Genomic DNA, 23,123 nt, shown 5'->3' with positions numbered 1-23,123 from the left:
CAAAACTGGTTGGCTATCTTGGAATCGTATTGTCCACAGTGTTTACTATTGTAATATGATAGCCACTTTAAAAGCAACATGTCAACAGCCTTGGATTGGTACAACATTGCACAATACCATTTCAAGATGTATGATCAGTGTGATGTTTACTAAGTGGCCCTTGGGAATGGTATTACTCATAGTGAATATTAACTAGTCCAGGATGATTGAGATGTTGCTTCAAAACTTGGCAGCCGTATTGGAACTTTAAAACAATGATACTGTTCCTGCAAAACAGTTCTAAGATGGCCACCCAATGCTATGTTTAATTTTTTTATTATTTTTTATTGCAAGTATATGCCCACTAAATATAGGTGTGCAATATTTGCTTTTATTCCTTTAATTTATCTTGTATATTCTTGTTGAATTTGCCAGTGTGCTTTATTGTGGATGCATGTGCGTGAATGCAAGAGTCTGTAAAGTGGGTGGATACATTTGTGCATGGGCTCAAGGATGTGTGACAGAGTGCATATATGATGAGCTACTGAATGCCTTAATTCACTGGTGAGTGACAAAGCACTTTCAGATATAATCCAGACCTATTTGCATTGCCAACCCTTGTTAAAATTGTTGCTCTGTTCTCTGTCTCTTTATATCATAGTTAAAGAATGTTGGCCAACAATTTATCTTATAAGCTAGGAGTTAGTACTGTTGCCCCCAGGGTTATAAAAATCCGTGGTGTCCATATTGTAGAATTATTTTCTTTTTTTGCATAAGGATTTGCATGGGTTTTTGTAGACCAAGAAAAATGTCCTTATATACCTTTCCAAATGTTACCGTTGCATGGTGTCACTGCCATTAAAAGGCTGGCTGAAAGGCAGAGTTAGGGTGACGGGGCGCCCCTGCACTGGCAACGATTATGTTGTGGCCGGTGCAGGGGCCCCCCTGCCAGCACACTCAGAATGCCCACTGTCTGCCATGGCAGATAGCGTGCATTCTGACTGCTGTGTGCAGGCGCATTGACCCCGGCTGGCCAGCCAGGCAGAAACATCATGATACCGTGGTGGGGTGGTTGCCGGCTTGGCGGTGGCCTCCCAATCACCATATAGGAGACCTGGCAGTCCCACCACAAGACTCCTAATCAGGCACTTAGTCAACATATGTCAAACTCATTCAAAATCAGAAAAAAAACATATCTATCTAATCTTTTCATTGTTTGCTTACTTTGTCTCAGAATCAAATTTGACTGAGTTTCCAGTGTTGTGAAACCACTTAGATTATCCTATGCATTCTCCAAGCTCCATAAGATTTATACTGTTTAACTCAGTAGTTCTCTTATGACATTAAATGAGACCAAATTGCTTGCAGAGGTATTCATTTACATTTAGTCTGGTTAATATTTCCTTTTCAGCTATCAACAATAAAATGGATGCTTACTAATTTAATCTCATCATCAGTAATTTGTTCAGATTCTTTAAAAAAAATAATTTTACATAGATGAGGTGTCTTGCCAATGACAAACCTTTTGAACGTGTATATCTTTTTAGTTATTCCTGGTTTGTTCAATATAGCCCATAGAAGAGAAGTGCTCCATATTCATTGATCTATTGTACTATATTTTAACAATTCCTTTACTTTTTTCTTTAATTAGAGAATCGTTTGATAAACTTTCCCAACGGTCCCAGGCATTGAACGAGATTGGTTGTGGTGATGGGAGTGAATTCCGCTTGGCTACCCAACTTCATGCAGGGTACCAGAACCTGGTCAAAACTGTCAAGGAAAAACTGCGGGCATCTCTAGTTGCCTTGCAGGAGCATCAGTCTTTCGAGGAAGCGCTGCAGAGCACATGGTCTTGGCTGAAGGATGTTCAAGACAAGTTGGCGGCTGCTGAGAGTACCATTGGGGGAAGAGAGTTGTTAGAAAGACGCGTGCTGCAAGTTCAGGTAATATGCTGTCCTCCAGAAGGAACAGCCCAGTATTAAAAAGGGATCAGGATGTGGTAAATGTGCTTTAAAAACACGTGTGACACAATGTAAACACTAAAGCTTAAGCCACTGGATTCCAATTCAATAACCTCTGTGAAGATACGTAGTTCATATTATTCATATTAGAGAGCAGTTGAATTGAGGTACAAACTCACACGCATAAATACACACGAACATACTTTGTTTGAGGAACAGCTCTTACTTTCAAGTGATAGCTCACAATTAAAAAAAACACCATCATTTTGGAATCTAAATTCAGTGTTTCTCTAAACGTGGTTTTATCAGCCATAGACTAACATTACTCAAAGACGTTCATATATATCTTATAAATATAGGTTCTGAAAATGCGAAATGTCCTAAACAACACGTTGTGAACAATGTAGATGTTTACCACGCTTGCTGGATCAATGACTGCCTTTTTCTGTGCCTTAACCACGCATGTGCCAAACTGCACATATACGTGGTTAAGGCAGAGTGGATTGGGAGAGGACCTGCTGAGGTAAATGGGACTGGGGCAGGGTTGGGAGGTAGTTTTTAGTGGGGGTGGATTAAGGGCTTGGTGTGGGTGGGGAAGGGGTCAGGCTATTTTTTTTAGTTGGGGAAGTTTTTAGACTTGGGGTGGATTAAGGGCTTTGGGGCTGTTTTTTAGGGGCAGGGGTGGGGGGTTGGGTATTTTATTTTTAGGGCTTAGGGTGGGGGCAGGGTAGTTTATTTTTTAGGGTTGGGAGAAGGTTTAAGGAAGGGCAGAAGGAGGGAGGACAGAAGAGAGAAGAGGAGGAAGGATCGGGAGAGGATGCGGTGAGGTAAGTGGATATGGGGCGTGGTTAGTGAGTAGTTTCTAGCAGTGGGGTGGATTTAGGACTTAGTGTGGGTGGTCGATCGGGGTGGTTTACTTATTAGGGGTGGAAGTTCTAGGGCTCAGGGCGGGTGGGGGTGTCATGGTAGTTTAATTTTTAGGGGTAGGGGTTGCGAGTTGTGAAAGTTTTGTTTTTTTTAGGACTCAGTGCAGGGGGGTGTAGTTTAGCTTTTAGGGTCAGGGAGGGGGTGCCGGGATAGGTTTTTTTTGCAGGCCTTAGGGTGGGGGAATTGCGTAGTTTAGTTATAAGCAGTGGGCAAAGGTTTTCGGGCTCAGGGCGGGTGGGCTATGTCGGGGTAGTTTAGTTTTTAGAGGCAGGGATGGGGGTTCCGGGTAGTTTGTTTTAGGGCTCAGAGCCGGTGGGGGGGTCGAGGTAATTTAGTTTTTAGGGGTGAGGTTTGGAGGTCAGGGTAGTTTTTTCTTAGGGCTCAGGGCGGGTGGGGAGTCGAAGTTGTTTCATTTTTAGGGGCAGAGGTGAGGGGGTCAAGGTAGTTATTTTTTAGGGCTTAGGGTGGTTAGGGGGCCCGAGTAGCTTAGTTATCAGGCTTGGGATAAGGTTTTAGGGCTCAGGGCGGGTGGGAGTGTCTGGGAAGTTTATTTATATGGGGTGGGGGCAGTTATGGGGCTCAGGGCAGGTGGGAGTGTTGTAAGACAGAACCACGCATGCCTTTTCCACATATGCCTTTACTAAGCATGCTTTTACAGTGAAATTCATTGTAAAGGCATGTGTGGAGAGACGGGGTTGTGGTTACGACTGCGTTGTCAAGGCGTGCCTTGTTTCGGCATGCGTGGTTCTGTCATACATCCTCTGAAAATATTTCACATATAAAGCCTATGTTTAAAATATGTTGTTTTCAATTGCTTGCCACCACAACAACAAAGGACAATGCAGGTCAATTAGATGTTTCTATCCAGTCATAGCATTTAATTGCTTGAAAAATAGATGCAAATATCTTTTACCTGCTTGGTGTATATTCCCACACATGTCTCTGCTTTTCCTGATAATATTAACAGCTGTGTAATTTCTTTAGAGACTTAATCAAACAGGACTCTATGCTTTTTGCAGCCTTTAACACGTTTATTTATTTAATGTTTTATTGTTTTAAATTAAGAAAATAATCATACAAATTAGAGTACTGAAATGAAAAAATGGTGCTTTACATACATACAAAGGCAGAAGCATATGTGATAATTAAAACAAACAATTCAACATTTCATTTCAAACCATTACAGTCCATCCAATTGTGGTGGTGTTCTGATTACCCTCAATGAGTGATCAGTCAACCCAGAATCCATATGTTATCATTCCCTTTGTCCACTGGTTTCAACAAAACATCTTGAGCATCATTGGCCTTTACAGAGACCAATCACATGTTTACGTGGTTCAGTAAGGAAAGCAAGCATCAGATCATTGGACAATTTGTCATGCCTAAGCAGAAAACTCCCTGATGGATGATTCCCAACTCAGTCAATAGTGGATAAGCAATGGTGTAAAAGGAAGTGCAAGGGATATAACACCTCAGTACCAATTGCATTCATTCTAATTACATTTCATGGTGGTTTATAATCATCTTTCAACATTAAACTGAGAAGAACCATGTCTTATACAGTAAGTATATCATTGGCATATTGTCTGTTTCTAACACTATGGAAAGCTACACTCACAATCTTAGCCGATTTTTACTATCTTAATTGCAAGGAAATGCCTCTTTTTATGATCACCCTCAAAGTTTTGGGTGGATGCTGCTGGCTTTTCGATTGTGAGTGCATTGACACTTACTAACCAGACCTCAGTGCCAGTGCCCTGAACCTTAAACATGTATGTCTGATTGGCCCATTTCCATAAGCTATCTTACTTCTAAGTCCCTGGTACGTATGGTAACAGCAGTATCCAGGGCCTGTGAATTAAGAAGTACCATCAGCAGACTGGCAGAGCAGTTTAAAAACGTCTAATACAAGTGTGCCATTTTAAATGATTAGGCAGGTTGGAGTAAAAAACAAAATGACTCTAACCTGCTTAGAGTCATTTTCTAACACAAAACCATCCATACCACATGACTCCTGTCTTAGAAAAGACAGGAGTCATGCCCACCACCCCAATGGCCAGCACATGGGACCAGGGTCCTATAGGCATGGCCATTGCATCCAGTGGCATGTAGAGGGGGCCCATTTCAGGGCCCCCAATGGAACTTTTAAAAAAAACTTACCTGTACTTACCTGGGATGGGGTCCCCCATCCTCCGCTGTCCCTCTGGTGTGGGTGGGGGTGTCCCTGGGGCCTGGGGAGGGCACCTGTGGGTTTATTCAATGGTGTTCCATCATGGAAATAGGCCCACAGGTCCCCTAATGCCAGCCCTGACCCAGGCAATAAAAAATAGTGCAAAACAAGCTTTGCACCATTTTTGACCCCTCCTCCCCTGTGCGTTATTTTTGCACCGGAGGATAAATAAGGCGCATGGGCCTTTGAGTCATTGTTTGCCCGGGAACGCCTACCTTGCATCTTATTGACGCAAGCTAGTTTTCCACAGGCAAAAAATGACTTTAACTCCAATATTTTGGTGCTAGACATGTCTAGCGCCAAAATATATATATGGAGTTACGTTTGCACCGGATTTGCCAATTCTTCTACACAGTTGAGTGCAAAGTCTTGATTTATTGTTTGTTTAAAAATCAATATCTTTGGAACCCTTCAGTGGATCTTTTTCATTTTGGTGCCTATAAATTCATAAAAAATGTAAATTTCAAAAAGTATTCACTGCACTCCACGAGGTATCAATAGTGCAAATTTAATCCAAATAACAACCACCATTAAATTTGCACTATTGATACCTCGTTGAGTGCAGTGAATACTTTTTGAAATTTACATTTTTACGAGACTGGTCCTCTCCGTCACTGGCACCGACAGTGGAGTGCGCCGTTCAACAATTTTCAGACCATATTTGCTTGAAAATTCATAAAAAAGTAAACATTTTTATAAATTGATGCTAGATTTCTTGAGAGTTGTTTTTCTTTCTTCTTCAATTGTTATGGTGCGCTACGGCTGCCGAGGTTTGAGCTAAAATTTGACAAACTAAGCCTGACTATTCCTAGAAGGATTGGTAGTATATTACATGGTGAGATCACACAACCACAGCATACATTGCATCCCATTTTCTCACATTAGCTAATAAACGTGACCAGTCTGCTAATCTGAAGGCTGCTCTCTATTTCCTTTCTAGGTATCAGGCCCAGTAGACAGTTTTCAGGAGTACATGTGGTAGTTTTGCTTACAGAATGTTCATTTTCTTCTACCACAGATTGCTACAAATCAACTTCTGTCATTTTACATCAAAGACACATATTAGGTAACCCTGAGTAAAATGTATGTAATTTATTTGGAATCAAATAAGTTTAAATCCTAGTTGGATATTCCAGAATGCTTCCTCGCTTCATGTCTGGGAGTTCCCTGCCCGTCAGTCTAGCTTTACCCCAATCATTGTTTGCATTGCCTGGTAGATAGTGGTGAAAGTATTCTTTGTCCCACCTATCGCAAGAAGAGCATTAAGGATCAAATTGGTGTGGAGTTCATTGGAATTGCACCTTAGTTGACTTTCTGGGGACTCTGCAAACGACTGCACATATTTAGTCAAGCAAAAGCACTGCTGAGGGAAGTCAGCCGGGAATTAAAAGTGGAGCTAGAAGTCGCTACACATTTTAGAATAAAGCAAGGCAAGGAGCTGAAGGGAAGGGAGAGACAGCTTTAAGTTAAAAGTTATTTGATTCATAAGTGTTTATAAATCACCTTGCAAAGGTTCACAAAGGTAAATATAAACATGTATATTTACATACATATATATGTGTATTTACTATTTCACCCAGACGCAATGGTATACACTTTTGCCATTCAATGTTTTTGAGTGTACATTCACACCTGTGTGTAGATTTACATATCTCCACCACCTGTTGGAGCCTCCTATTTAAAAAAATATGAGTGTAAAGCCACTAATAGTAACTTTTGAAACGTAGGTGGAGATCTTCTCCATGTGGCAGAAATCTTGATAGGGAAAAGTGTTGAAAAATATTTAACATATTTTAATAAAAAATATAAAGATAAATTATTGTAAAATATTTATTAAGAACTAATTAAATAAAATGTTACATTAGCTTATTCCATTAAATTGAATGTGTGTGTTTAAATATTTAATTACACTATGTGTATTTAATGTATAATAAATATAAAAAACCTACCCAGAGTAACATTTTTTATTTCATTCAAAATGTAAAACATTGTGTTAAACGTTGTGTGCAGAATGAGTCATTATTTTTAGGAATTTAACAAAAATGTAGGTAAATTGTATTTTTAATTTACAATTCTTAAAAACGTAAATTTATCTTGAATAAACATACATGTCTTATATGTATATGCTTATATATATGTTTTACATATACATGTATATACATGCACATATACAAAACAGTTGTATATATTTAAAATTATTTCTTATGGGATGTTATTTTACTTCCCTGGCTCTATTATTGTTTATGGGAGTGTGTTGCAGTACCAGTGAGTGACTATGTGTGGTGCTTGATTTACTTCAAGGTTCAAGATGTTTGCCAGTTTAGTGAACAGCATTTTGTAGTATATGAGGAGTACTAATGTGTTATTACTCCATATACTACAAAATGCAGACTGTGTATGAAGCCCTCTGTATCTGTGAAGCGCTTTGGATATAATCATTGGAACAGGCACTGTGTCTGCATTTGAGTTCCAGGCTATGCTTTATTTTGACCTTAAGTACTGAAGCACAGTATAAGGTGGAGCTGATTCCTATCTGCCCACAACCTCAAAGGGCCTCTATCTTTTGTTAAAACTAGTTTTAAACATAGCAACTACACTGCCTCAGTTAGGCCTGGAAGACGGAGATTGGTGATTTTTATTTTCAGTCCTCCATGTGTGTTTTGGCCACATGTTGGAGTAACTCCTTTTCTCTGCACCAATAAGAATCATATGTTCTGATGATGTGCTTCAAAACAAAAAACATGTTCTGTATATGTTCTAAATACACCTGTCTGTTAGCATGTTACAATTGTACGATTATGTTTACATTTAAAATGCTTATTGTAAGCATATGGCTTTTACATTTAGTTAGTGTCATGTCTCATTGTTTTATTTTAAGTAAATATGCTTACAAACATCTAAATAAGGATGTAACCACTGCTTTGCCAGTGCTTATTGGAACTGAGGTTTATTCAGAACAAAAGATACATTTTTGTAAAATGTATCATTTGTTTGGCCAGGATGGATCCTTCCTTAGTGGCATGATGTATATTACACTGATATCAGTATGAAAAAGTCATGTGATATCATTTGTGATGCTGTCATCATTATGCTGATCAACAATTTTAAAATCCTGAATAATCACGACTCTCTTTTTGTCCCAGAAATTTGGCAAGTATGTCAGCCTCAAACTCTCTCTGTATTGTTGTAAAATTCAGAGAATGCAGTATGTACTGATCCTTAAATGCAGTCCACAGGTTATTATTTTCTATAATCTGCCAAACCCTCCTCTTCTCTCCCCCCCCGCTGTTGCTAGAGATAGATTGACTTTACAAGGCATTCTGTTTTGTTTGTACTACTGTTCTATAACCCAATAGGAGTTACTTTTAATGAAAGGAGAAGGTGAAGTGAAGTTGAATTTGGCCATTGGGAAGGGAGAGCAGGCACTGAAGAGCAGCAATCCTGAAGGACAGAAGGTGATTCAGACACAGCTTCAAACCCTAAAGGAAGTGTGGGCCAGCTTCATCCAAAACTCAACAAAATGTCACAGGTACCCTTGCCACTGCACTCTTTGAACCGATTTGATTTTGAAAATTGGCAATTTTCTTCTTTTCACATAAAAAGAGATGCACACAAAAGGTGAATGAATTTGTGGGCTACTGCTGTTTATAGTTTAGAGAAGTACAATTGTTTAGCAATCTTTTTTTAAACAAGTATTTGCAAGACGGTATGATTAACATGCAAAGTGCTAAAGCTCTTCAACTTAAGCTTGGTCCTTGTTGTGACCAGGGAGTCCTGGCAGTGCTGCATCAAGTCCTTGTGCAGCGGGCAAGTCAAGCTCTGTAGGTATTCAAACCAAATATTAAGTTCCCTCTATTCTACCTCAGATATAACATGGTATAAAATAGTGCTGAAACACATCCCAGTAAAACACAGTTTCAATTTACAAGTCCCAATAGTCAAAATCATTTGGTACAATTGATAAAACTTCTTCCTCTACAAGGTGTACTGTAAGAAGTACAGTACATTCATCACCATCATCAGACACTGAGATAATCCTTAACATTTTTGGCTTGATTCACATGTGTGCATGTCCAAGCCCTGGCACTGTATTAACCTATAAGCAGAGGTCATCTTTCTGAGTATCTTCTTAATACTGTTGGGACCAGTAAGGTAAATGAGTTATACATTTGGGAAGTGGGAACCTTATCTACTTAATAATCGTATCCTAGTTAGTTTTCAACGCAAGTCTTTGTGAAGATCTGCCCAAATCCAGGTAGCTGTTACAGAGGCACCATGCAGTTCCCAAGAGCAATGCATTTTAAGTTCAAGCAGTACCAATAAATTTAAAGTCAAGAAACAACTTAATAAAATCCATAAACCAATTTAGAAAAAATGAAAAATGTAGTAATAAAATAAACATGATATGAATTAGATAGGGAGGACTGGAGATATGCATTTTTAATGTTTTAGGGCAAGATGTACTATTGAAAAATATAGCTGACAGGACCTAGAAGTAATATCAATCCAACCTCTATGAAGCAGAGATCGGATACTCTAAGTAGGTTGTCCCAGTCAGAGTTTTACCTTTGGACCTAGTCTCTGTTATGGAAGTCAGACTGGGGCAGGGTTCAAGGATGCTGCCAGTGAGGGCCCCCCAAAGTTGGTTATGTCACCAATGAGCTACTTTAGTTTGAGTGAGATACATCTGAATTACATACACTCTGACATTGCTTCGCCACTGGGGTAGACTTAGAGCTTAGCAGATGCATATGGCAAGTGCCTCAAGATAAGATGCACTAGTAATAAGGCAGACAGGATAGCCATCACATTTGTAATGGAGTAATCTGTCCACCAAGTATAAATTAGGCCCTTAGTCACTTTTTTGATACTCAAAATCTTCCAGCCAAGAGAAAATGGAAGCTCTGTTTAGTAAGGCTCCACAAGATCCCACTGAACTCTTTTCAGCACAGCAAAAAGCTCTGAGTGGGATAAACCTGGGGTTATTGCCTGCATTGAGAGTTACCTCCTAGGGTAACATTCAGTCTATCCAGGAACACCGCCACGGGTAGGTCCCATGCTGGGGAATGCCACCTCTCAATGACTATGCTTTCCCCTTGGCTCGTGTTTACCTATGGAGCCGGATCCTAGATGTGGGTCGGTTGACCCTTACAATAGACTAGCCTGACGTGCAGCCTATTTTTAGTAAGTGACTGAAGTTTAATGACACTGACAGTTTGTAACACATTGAGGTCTTGAGATTTAATCAGTAGGAGAAGTGTTAAGTAGAGTGTTTTGGTCCTGATGAAGTGTCGATGGATCCATATGGACCGTTTAGACATGAAACATGTTGACCCTGTCTTCAGGGGTATAAGATAGTTCCTTACCCATAGCCTTCACTTGCATTATGAGAGTGTCTGAGCATTATCTCATTCCCCACTCTCCTTTCTAGGTTTTTATTGCTTTGGCCATCACCCTTTCCTGATCTTTAAATTTTGGTGTCCTGTTCGGGCTTTGAGCCAATTTTAATAATTTTTCTCTCTCTCCTACTTTCTGTAGTGCCTGGAGGTGAGCATTGATCTCTCTACGTTTGTTTCATCATGGCACAGTGCTACTGAGAAAAGATCTCCGGCAAAGAGCCCCCTTACTGGGGTGGCCGTCAGACATTGCAGCGTCGGTCTGACGAGGAGCTTGCCCGATGATGAAACATGACATCCAATTGGATGTGTGAGGGCACTTGCTTCTAGCATAAGGGTTTTCCCTGTGTTCTGCTTCTTTTTTCTGGGGAATAGTATATTTTGCATTTGTATTAATTCATTTTGGGAGGCCATACACTGGATCATTAATCTCCCTGTCCCTCATTTTTTGTTGAAACCTCCTAGGGTAAGCCTCATCATCTTATCCAGGGCCTCCAGAGGGGAACAACTGACTAAGCCCACTTTTTTCCATCTGCTGAAAAAGGTTTCTATGCTCACTACTGAAGCACCCTGGTACTGAGGGGAGGCTTCTGGGCAGTAGGTCTGTCTCCATCCAGGGCTCCTACAGTATCCAGACCTCTTGAGTCAGGATTCCATCTGCTTTTTGTGTCCTTGAAGCAGGCAAATGGTACATCACCACCCTGCTCTTGAACGTCAGTTTGAGTTCATGGGTGCCAGCAGAAAACAAGAGTTCCAGAGTGCTCTTTCATCCAGCAGAGCCTTCTTCTTTAGGTCTAGTCTTCACAGTTCTCAAGAATATTCTGCGGTGGTGGTAATAAGGTGCCAAATATAAGAATTTTCCATGCCTAACTTATTTTGTTGCCATTTGTCCATTTATTTTCTCACCCTCTGTCAACTTTTTAAGAACATCCTCTTTGCTTTACCATACAAATTTGCAGGTGGCTTAAATCCAAGATGTCTATCCCGTCATTCCACCAGGAGGGTCTGTGGCCCTCACTAAACTGCACCCTTGTTTAGAAGGTGAAGCTACCGATTTGTGAGGGTCCAAACTGTTAACCCTCTTTGTAAGATTGGTGCCTGAAGTTCTGGGGGCTTGGGACTAAATAGCAACAGATCATGTCAGTCCCATTTGGCATCTTCAATTGAAAGAGGTAATGTCAAATGCGTACAACTGATCCTACCTTCTCCATTATAGCAAAACCATTTTAAGTGGCCAGCTGTTGACAATATCATTGTCTTCTGAGTCCCAGAGGACAAGCCAATCACCTCTGGGGAGTTGGTTTATTACCTTAATCCTAGAAGATGTAATGAGCATCTGGATGTGGGATAAGTGGCAACACTAGTCTTAGATCAGTTTTGCCTCAGGGTGCACATTTGTCTAAAGGTATTTTTCAACTAATATTATCAAAATCTGATTTCATAATTTAATTACATTTTTCAAACTGAGTGGAAAATAACTAAATCATTTTACTAAAAAAAAATCAAATTAAGATATACATGAATTGTTCTAATTACATCTAGCCCAGTTCCTGGGGACTGTTGCTTAAAACTACGAACAGCTTTTGGACATGAATTCACAGTGAGGGCACTCGCAGCCTCATATGTAGTCTGTCACAAATCTTTTCCATAAATATGGGTGGTGTAAGTGCCCAAGCCTGCATATGGCATTTTATTTCCAGGCATTAGTGGAATTTCTGTGACACCTACCATGGCCTTATAGGAAAATTAAATAGACCAAGTGGGTGAAACCAGGTTTGGCAAAACAGTTATACCAGCATAAATAAGGTCCAGAAAAAGACAAAAAAGTCTGGGTTGACCATGACGAAAAGGTGGATTTCCTACAGGACCCTTCAGCTTTATGAGGTCCATGAGAGCACTGCAAATTTTACTCAGACATTTCGTATAATACTCTGACGAAAGACAAAGAATTTCTTTTGGAATAGTAACTGGCTGGCATTGCTCAATCCCATGGTAATGCTTCATTTCTTTTAGGGTTATCTGCATCTCTCTGGTTTCCAGTGTATCAGTATCTTCAGGGTTGTCAAGTTATCATGAAGATCACCTGCCACTCAGAATGAAGGTTATACTAGTGCAGTACCTAAGCTTTCCTACATTCCATGAGATCCAGTTACACATAACCAAACATCACAGACCATCCCAATAATTTCACAGAGTTACATTTTCCTCTCCTCTTAAGACCCTTGCACTCATCTGTTTAGCAAAATAACTAAATATTCAATTGGGCATTGTCATTTGGGATAAGGTTTTCTAGTGTATTCTTTCCTGTGGGTATAGCTCCATACATATATATAAGGAAGGAGGAAATAGGAAGATGTATGGCCTCACAGAGGCTTGACTGGACTGGCAGGCTTCTTGGTAAGCAAAACAAAATAAGTTGCTAGTGCTTGATCTGTATCATTAGCGGTCTCATACGTCTAGATGAAATATGAGACTTAGGGCTCGCTAGACTCAGTGATTGAGTCCTGAACAAGTGACTCAGGAGTACTAAATATCAGTGGTTTATGAGTAGACACTCCACTCAGTAGTTTTCATTGTGCTAGTTACCCATAATTCACTAAAGTAGCAACCTATTAAAGGATATTCTTTGCAGGATCTAATTTCACCCTGACACTGGATATTTTTGTCTTTGCAACAAAGCTTACCTCTATGGCTCAGCTTATCTCCCAGGGTCCGGTAGTCTCACCAAAATCGGCCTGCCTTATTGTATATATTATTTAGGGGAATGTCACCTGTCTCATTTGGATCTCCCACAGTGATGTGGTAGGGATAGAATGATTGTGCTATGTTGAGAACCTGCCTTTGTTGTGACTACGTACCTATGTGTGTGTGTGTGTGGTAGCCTTTTAGGGTGCCCATATTTAACCTCCGACTAGACCATGTGCTGGGAGAAAATACAAATCCATGATCCATGTGACTGTATTTCTGCCAAGACTTTGCAGCTGAGTAATGCCCTGTTATACATGTCTATCCCATTGGATCTTCGGCTGCCCTCCTTTTGGGAAACCTTGTCACCAGTGCTCATTAAATATTTTGAGACTAGCCTATTCCCTTAGAGCTACCAGACAAGTTCCAGGGTGCTAGAACATACAGGAACACCTGAATTGTTGAGGTTGTCAGGAAAAGATAAATAATAGCAGGTACATATTTAACAGTATCTGATTACAATCACACCTCTTGTTTTGCAATTAGGAGATAAATTCATCCTACGTTTCCTGCCCAAAAAATGTGAATTTTCTTCTGTGATCCCATGATCCCCAAACCAAAATCTTTATTGTAGTCTTAAGCATTTAAATAGAAACTTCACTCTGTGTTAGAAATTTTATGTCACATGACCTTCTTCACAGTTTTGACTTATTGGAGCCTTCTACCCTGATAGGGGTATGACACATGAAATGATACTCTGCAGTATCCTCTTTCAGACATCATCATATTTTGATACACAAGTTAAAGATTCACAAATGTAATGTTTTTAGATCTTTGAATTTAGAAATATTCTTCGACACCCACAAATTGTTGGAGCACCTTATGTGGAAAGAAGAAAACATGTTCAAAATCATTTGTTGCTCATGCTCAACATATTTGTCTTTTGCAATGAAAATTAAAATGCTGCTATCACAGGGAGAGATTGAGCCATTTTATCTCCCTTGCTATATTAATAGTTAAGTTAGATCATCAAAATTATTCTGATCAGGGGTCAGAAATAAATCTATATGTACTGTTTTATTTTGGTATATACTGCATATCTTTACCATGGATTTGTTTGGAGATTAATGACTATAAATTAGTAGACTGTAGACTTGACATCAAAAACCTCCTGTTTTCACAACAACTATGCATAACTTTATCATTCAAGCTCACTGCAGTATGTGATCAGTCAATGGGACGATCATCTGGAGAGGAAGAGCCAGCTCGAACAGTGGCTGGAGGCAGTGGATCAGAAAGTTGAACAGCCTTTGCACTTGCAGCCTGGCTTAAAGGAGAAGTTTTCACAGTTGGATCACTACCAAGATATCTTGTCAGACATTGAGGACCATACCAACGCACTGCACCGCCTCACTGAGAAATCGAAGGAGTTATATGAAAAGACAGAGGATGAGTCATTCAAAGAAGAAGCTCAAGATGAACTGAAAACACAGTTTAATGACATCACAACTGTGGTCAAGGTAATTGCTTATACTTCTAGAGCTATGTACTATTTCTTCTTTGTGCTCTTTCTTTTCCTGTGCAATTTGGTCTTTAGTAGGGAGTTCAGTTGTTGGGGCCACACATCCCAAAGAGTTCCTTTAGAAACCCAACACAGAAACTGGTTCACATACTTTAGTGTCCCTGAACCTACTACTGTGTTTATATGCTTATTCCTCATGTGTTTGTGCATGTGAAACAACAACTTGTTTAGAATAAAAGTAATTTCAGGCAAATAAAATGTTGCAAGTCACTGGACAAGATTTGTATAGGGAGCAGTCTAGTGAAGGACAAACAAAGAGACAGTGTCACTATGGTCAGACCCATGCCTTTTGAGGATATTGATTTGTTGATCTTTGGATACATCTTCAGGTCTTCATCAGGACATAAAACAGTTCAAGCTACTGTGCAAAATTTATATCATGAAAAGAGGAGCTAGAGATAGGCCAACAAAAAGTACATTGAATCTGTTAATTCCTTTGTGTGGGTGCAGTTATACCACATAAGTGCACAATGTATCACAGAAGAAATTCATCAGAATCTGAATATATCAGAATTTGTCAGTGCTAATAATTTAGAAATACGTATGCTTTATACTAGCTGAAGATACTCATTCTTGTCACCTATTTATTTATATACAGTGAAGCATACCTTTCTATATTTAAAGCCTAGCTCATGCTTTGTCGAACAAGCAGGAAGAGGCAGTTAAAAATAGGGTGAAATGTCAGTCAAACAGTTGAGTTAACAGAAGCATCACCTTCTCCAGCCCATCTGTGACCCACCCCCAACTCAGTCTTCCACACCGCGTTCACAGGAAATTTTCAGTGAATTTTGTAAGAAATTAATCAATGCAGTCATCCCACATTGCCATTGCATCATGGCATGCCAGTCAGAATATGTTTCAAAGAGACGTTTCTTTTTGAAAATTATACAGTCATTGCACATGGCACTGAAGGTGTTTTTGTCTCCTAAGAGTGCCAATGCAAAGCAAACTAGTCAAGCATGGTGTCAGAAGTCCCACATATAAGGAGGGACTTCAGACATCACAGAGGACACAGAATACAGCATCTCACCAGCCTTGGGGTATTTTCAACAGTGGAGCTGGTAAGTATTCAGCCAGCTGATATGTGGCACTTCCCCACCTGTACGGTGGGGAACAGAGAGTTGGATGATCACAAAAATTCACTAATTATGTCAGATGTTCATTTCTGAATAGGCCCTAAACATTTCTGTCCTCACCTCTACCTTGGTGTCTTTTCCCATGTTTAGGTCTGGCCTTGAGACAGAGTTAGATATTTCATCAGCCTCGTGGTTTTAAAAAAAACGTAATAAAAATGAATACATCTATTCATTCATTAAGAGGCTTTCTGTCAGCCCTCTTTATCCACTAGTTTGTTCATGTATCATTCACCTTTTTTCTTTTTTCTAGAAGTGATTTTAGTAGGGGGCATACTCTGGGCCACAGATAAAACTGGCCGGGTCACATTTGTAAAAAGAGTGGTCACAGGCCTAACTGTGAATTGTTTCCAATAATTCACAGTGCTGAATTCATTTGCAGCATATTTTGCTTCAATTAAAACATAAAAATATTAAACGGATGTTTATCACATCATATTGTCTTTTATTCAGTGTGATTAAAAAACACTCAGACAGTGACAGTATTGCTCTCAGAGCATGAATCAGCACACTGACCCATTCACCATTGTGGGGACATTTTTGCTTCCAGCATGCACCAATGAATCCTCCACAGTGTATAAGAATAAAAATGTAAATGCAGATCACTGTCAGCAAAAAGTTAAACTATCACAGGTGCATTTTATTTTCCTTATTTATATATGTCTTGGTAAATCTGCACTACGGTGTTAATGTACTACAAAATAGGAGCACGTCATAGAATGCACGTTTTTACTTCCTTTACAATGCACTTTGCATTGACAAAGTTAAAAATATAATAATACACATTGTTGAATAAAAAGCATTTGAAATATTAGCACATTATCCCCAACAAAAACACACGTCTGCTGTCTCAGACAAAGAATGACTACTACATGGTTGCCACTCAAATCTTTCTGAAGAGAACTTAAAACAATTAATAAATCATATAATCAAAATACGTAACATGTAAAATGTAATAACGACCTGTATTGCCAATTCAGCGTTCCGTTTACATTTATAAACCACTCAAGCTTTAGCCTTGTGATTATATATGTCACGGAAACCATGCGATGGCAATAAAGGACCATATTAAACAATTACCCGTATGTATGCATTATCTCTCTCTCCTCTCTCTCGATTTAAGGGGTAACTTTTCTCATAGACAAAGCTTTTTTTGTTTTTCTAATAACTTTAACGCCATTTGACAAAGTTTTCAAAACTCATACTCTACATAGTTCAGCTAGTGTCTGGAAAGTTTTAGGAAGATTTGTCAATTGGGAGTCGAGAAAAACACGTTTTCCCCATGCAATGTCAATGGGTATTTTGCAATTTTTAAACATGACTACAGCTCAAACCGCTGAGCGGATTTTTGCCAAATGTGGCAGAAAGCTAGATCCTGGTCCAGAAAGATCTAATTTTGTTATTTGGTGCTGATCTGTTCAGTAATTTTGGAGTTACTAGAGGAAAGCAATATAGATATCTATGGACACCGATCCATTTCAGATCTGGAAGCCCAATGAGAAAAATAAACCTCACTCACCATATCCCTGTGATGCACAGCTGAAGGCCTCATGCAAGTATGGGGTTGAGTGCATGTGAACAGATTAGCTGGAGGGCCCGGCTGCAGACCAGCAGTGAGGCCAATACCAGCCATGCACGGCCAAAGGCCATGCACAGAGGTGAGTGTATTAGCATACAGTATTTAGATAGTACTTAATGTTAAAAACGTGGAAATTCACTGAAAAAAAACAAAGGTTACAGGGACTTTATAGTTAGGGTCACATTTTACCCACACAAAACCATAGAAATTCAGCACTTATAGTTATACCTATTATATGAAATTGAAGGTCGTGCTGGAAAGTAACTTTAGGCTACGAGTAATGGTTTCCTAATAGTTTCATACCGTTGTAAATGAACAACACCACTGAAGTTTACCATTTATAATTAACTCAAGTATCTAAAACTTGTACCCTCAATTAACTAAAACATGTACTCTCCCCATGCACTGCTTATGACCTCACATATTACATCACTCACGATATGTTCTATAACATCTATGAAACGCTTGAAATGGCATCATGATTACAACACTATGCATGGCTTTGGTGTGAATTATATTTACTTTAGGGCACAAGCTATAGTTACTTTAGATACCCATACCTGGTGAATTGCATTTGTCAGCTGGCGGATGGGGTCCCTGGGTCCTTTTGAGGTGGGAATGGTGCACAGCCCCTCCCCTTTTTAATTGCATTTAGCCCAGGGATTGGGTCTGAAGAGCCAAGAAGGCTCAGACACGGGTAGGGGTTATATGACCCCCACCCCCTAATAATTGCATTTGGCCCTTGGGTTGGGGTCCCAAAGTCCTATTGAAGCTCGGGTAGAGGGGCCAAGCACCCCCCCCCCCTTTTGAATTGTATTTGGCCCCAGGAGATGCTGTTCCCGAGACTGAAGAAGGCTTGAGGAGGGAGGCTGCATGCCCCCCTTCACCTAATAATTGCATTGGCCCTGGGGGTTGGGGTCCCCGGGAACTAGTGAGGCACTTGAAGAGGGGCAGCTCGGCTCCCTTCCCATTTTAATTGCATTTGGCTCAGGGGGATTGGGCCCCCAGATCTATTAAATCTTGAGGAGGAGGGCTGCATGGCCTATCCTCTTTTTTGATTGCATTTGGCCCCTGGAGATGGGTTCCTTATGGACTATTGAGGCTTGGGGATGAAGGCCACATACACACTCCCCTTTAATTCAAAGACGGCCCTGGGAGATGGGGCCCCAAGCTCACATTTGGGCTTGGCAAGGGGGCCATGTGCCCCTCTCTCCAAATAAAAAGGGATTTGGTCTTGGAGGATGGAGTTCTCGGGGTCATCTACGGGTCATGAAGGGGGTTGCAATGTGCCCCCCTTCCCTCTAATCAAAATATGGCCCTGGGGAAGGGGTCACGAAGGGACCGTTTAGTCTTGGGGTGAAGGCCATGCGCCCTCCTCCCCTCATGCAAATGTATTTGGCCCTGGGGATGGGGTCTCTGGAACCTCTTAAGGTTTGGGGAGAGGGGCCACACACCTTCCCCTCCCTGATCACTAAAGTATGGTCCTGGGGGATGGAAGTCATAGATAGACATTTTCAACTTATGTATTGAAGACATAACTTTTAATTTCTGAGTGTTCCTGTGTTTCCCAGAATTGATATAGGCAATTCTGTCATGTGATCTAAATATAATTTCCAAAAATTGAGCTTTTAACATGGAGTGGAATTGTCAAAGTTCAGTTTTTTATTGCCAGTTTCTCAGATTTTTTTGTTTACTAATTCAGTTGTTATCATGCTTCACTGTGTTGAATTACCAGTTGGGTAGAAAATAGAAAACACAACCCAAAACTAAGTTATAATAAACATGTAATATATCCAGTACGATAAATAGTGCTCCCTTTTATGGGACAGCTTTAATCAGGGCCTTACTATACTGTAAGATATGAAAGTTGATGACGCTAAGATGTCCTCAGGGGACTATGGTGTAATGGAACAAGCAGTAGCAAAGTCAAGAGGTCTGGTTTGCCTTCTGAGCCTTGATCGAAACATTAAAAACATGCTGCAGTGGAAGGAAATCAAAAAACAATTTATTTCTGTATACTGTGCATCTATAGCAAAAATAAACAAATGTGTAATGCTTCAGTCTACTTTTGAGATGTAAAGTATTCCCTTATGTGCGGCAGTAACAGTTCCCCGTAAAAGACGGAATCAAATGCCTACCAGCTGATAGCATGAAGTGAGAAAAATATACTTGTCTGGGCGAAGCCAAAGTCCACTCTGTGTATAGTTTAAAGATTTGGTAGAAATAGGTAATGCAGACAGCTACACTGTGAAGCCAGACCATACTATAATGCATTTTCCACTCTATCGCTTGACAGGAAAAAGTGAGAAAAGTGGAGGACATTGTGAAGGACCATCTGCTGTACCTGGATGCTGTGCAAGAATTCACTGATTGGCTGCATTCAGCAAAGGAAGAACTACACCGCTGGTCAGATGTGTCAGGAGATGCTCTCGCTATAGAAAAGAAACTGTTGAAAATCAAGGTACAAAAGAAAAAGACAAAGTCAGATTTTCGATGATTAGTTACCTTTCCTGAAGGTAGCCTTTACGGAGGTCATTGAGTGATAGGCGAGAGCAGGCTTCTTAATTCATTTTCTGCAAGTGTCCCAAATATGGAGAACAGGCTTCTGTGGCGGATTTTGGCTTCTCCTTCCCGTCTCCATCAAAAACTCTTGGATACATGCCCCAAGTCGCCCTCTCTTTATCAATATATTTCTTAATTTCCCTTTATTCTATTTTTCTCACTGCCTCCACCTCTCTCAATTTTTCTTCCTCTTTTTTCACTCTCATTTCTTTAACCCATTGTATATCATTTGTAATCTCTATCCCTTTATTCCACTCCAAATGCTTTCTCTTGGTTTCTGTCACTTTCTAATTTTTTTCTACTTTTGCTCCCATCTCCCCCACCCCTTTCGCCTTTTCTCCTTCTTCCTCTCTCTTCATTGCTCTCATTCTCTTTTCTTCAGATTTTAATCTCTTTCTCTTTCTCTGTAATATCTCTCCCTCTATATGGTTATTGTTATTTACATTTTTATATAACTTAACTGTGCGCTCTCATTCTCTCTCTTGTTCTCTCTCTCCCCTTACGGTGTATCACTTTCTTGCTTTCACCTTCTTCTCTCTATGTCTCCCCTTTTCTCTCTCGTCTTTAATTTTAATTTCCTCTGAGACGCTCAGGGTCTCCTTTACAAGGCCCTATAGGCACAGGGAGCGTTATTTTTTGACGCTCTGGTGGTGCAGTATGCTATCCCATATCTTCAGGGCCAGGCAAAGCCACTTTGCATGTTTTTTCATGGCCTTGTAAATATGGGACCCTTTTACACATAAACTGCATGAAAATGGCATTCCATGGGGGTTGAGGTGGGTGATCCCATGCAACACACATGTAACACTAAGGAATCTGACACATTCCCAGATTTACAAGTCTAGGAATGCATCAGATTCCTATGCCACCTCAGAGGTGGCATAGAAGCGACTCCACAGGGAGAAATATACTTATTATTAAGCCTGTTTTTCTAAAGAGGAAAACACCTCTCTTGATTGTTTTAGTGTAGGAAGGTTTTCCTTCCTGCAAAAAATCATTCAAACAATGTAGGTATCCTGCACCATGGTGCAAGGGTGTCTGCGGTGGCATCAGGCAGCAATTTGTGCGCCTGCACAGGGTGAGAAGACAGAAATGTTCTGTATCTTGTAGATACGGTGCATTTCTGCTCTTTTTCTGGTGGCGCAGGATGTGCAGCAAGACACTTGCTGTGCCGCCCTGCACTACAGAGGTTGTAAATAAACCCCACAATGGCTTATGTACAAGCCCCTCTGCACCGCTGGAACGTCACTTTTATGACTGTCCAGCGATGCACACTGCAGATCCATATCTACAAGTCCACATAACGCCACCCTGCCTGGCGTTACATGTCATTCTAGATATGGAGTAAGACAACGCAGTGCAAGTCGCTGTGTTGCCTCACATTGCAATAGGGAGATGTGCCATGGGCATTAGCGTGGGTGTTCCCATGTAATACCAATGGCATTTAACACATTCCCATTTACGAGATTTCGTAAACGTGGGAATTTGTCAAAAGCCTACACCTCCCCAGAGGAGGTGTAATGAGGAGAAGTAACTTACTTTCCTTGTTTTTTTTCCTCTTTCTATGTGTGCTGCATTCTGCAGCACACGTAGAAAGTGGAAAAAGCCTCCTTTGACTGTTTTTGTCTAGGAAGGTGTCCCTTCCTGCACAAAAACAATCATCCCTACAACGCAGACACCCTTGCACCACGGTGCAGGGGTGCCTGCTTTGGATTATGACAGCCCATTGTGCGCCAGCACAGGAGGGAAGGGCAGGAATGCGCCGTATCTCATAAATTTGGCACATTCCTACTCTTTCCTTTTGACCCAGGGCAGAGCCGCAAGATTCCTTGTGGTGCTGCCCTGCACTAAAACCTTGTAAATGAGGCTCTCTGGCCCAGATTTATACTCTGCGCTGAATTTGCGTAATTTTAGTTTTACGCTAATTCAGCGCAAACTTAACTCCATATTTAGATTTTGACACTAGACTAATCTACTGCCAAAATATTGGAGTTAAAGTCATTTTTTAGATGCGTGGAACTACCTTGCGTCAATAAGTTGAAAGGTGGGTGTTCCCATCCAAAAAATGACTCTAAGGCCCTAGCGCCTTATTTATCCTCCTGTGCAAAAATGGTGCACAGGAGGGTCTAACTAGTGCTGCTAAGCCTGACTAGCGCCATTATTTAACGCCTGGGATTGGGCAGGCGTTAGGGGACCTGTGGACCTTTTTCCATGGTTGACCACAATGGAAAGAGCCCACAGGTGCCCTCCTCAAACCCCAGGAACACCCCCACTCACACCAGAGGGACACCACAGGATGAGGGACCCCATCCCAGCATAGGTAAGTAGAGATAACTATTTTAAAATACATTTTAAAGTGGCATTAGGGGCCATTAAATGCCCCCCCCCTACTTGGCACAGGGTGCAATGTCCATGCCCAGGGTACCCTTGTCCACTGTGCTGCCGTTGGGGTGGTGGGCATGACTCCTGTCTTTTATAAGACAGGACTCATGTGGTATGGATGGTATTGCGTCAAGAAATGACGCTAGGCTGGTTAGAGTCATTTTTTTTTACTCTAACCAGCATAACTTCATTTTTTGGTGCAAAACACCATTCTCCCATATCGCCTTCCCCACCTGGCTAACGTCATTTTTTATGACGTTAGCCCACCCTTTGCGCCGGATTGCGCCATTCCATAAAATTGCCACCCGGCTGGCATACTGGAATGTCGCAGGCCGGCACTAAACTTTTTGACGCAAAACTGCGCTAACACAGTTTTGCATCAAAAAGTATAAATCTGGGCCTCAGTTTCTTAATACTTTATTCAATCTCTATTTGTCTCTATTTCTTTCTCTCGCTCTTTCTGTTGCCCTCCCTTTTTCTCCTGCTGTCGTTTGCCCCCAACCCCCTCACAGTCCCTCATATTTTTGGATTTCTGGCTGCGTTATAGTTTCTACATAATAATACAGCACTTTTTTTAAAGTTATCAAATAAATATCAGAGAATTCCTTGGTGCAAGAGGGCCTCCTGTGTATTTTGCCTCACCATGTGCCAACAATATTTATGATGCCATGCAGTTCTACCCACTGAGTGCATGTGTTTTTTTCTCG

General features: G+C 40.7%; 1 protein-coding gene across 1 annotated transcript in view; it reads left to right on the top strand.

The window, feature by feature from the left end:
• Positions 1 to 23,123, top strand: part of SYNE1 (spectrin repeat containing nuclear envelope protein 1) — a 1,478,055-nt gene that overhangs the window by 571,627 nt on the left and 883,305 nt on the right. Inside the window, exons 51-54 of the mRNA XM_069234720.1 lie at positions 1,631 to 1,922; positions 8,454 to 8,626; positions 14,389 to 14,698; positions 19,769 to 19,933. Of these exons, the coding sequence (XP_069090821.1) occupies positions 1,631 to 1,922; positions 8,454 to 8,626; positions 14,389 to 14,698; positions 19,769 to 19,933 (940 nt within the window). The remainder of the gene's footprint in view (positions 1 to 1,630; positions 1,923 to 8,453; positions 8,627 to 14,388; positions 14,699 to 19,768; positions 19,934 to 23,123) is intronic.

Source organism: Pleurodeles waltl, chromosome 5 (assembly GCF_031143425.1).
Source record: "Pleurodeles waltl isolate 20211129_DDA chromosome 5, aPleWal1.hap1.20221129, whole genome shotgun sequence".
Taxonomy (NCBI): Eukaryota; Metazoa; Chordata; class Amphibia; order Caudata; family Salamandridae; genus Pleurodeles; species Pleurodeles waltl.
Note: the sequence above shows the minus strand (reverse complement) of the source record. Positions and strands in the feature narration are given on the sequence as shown.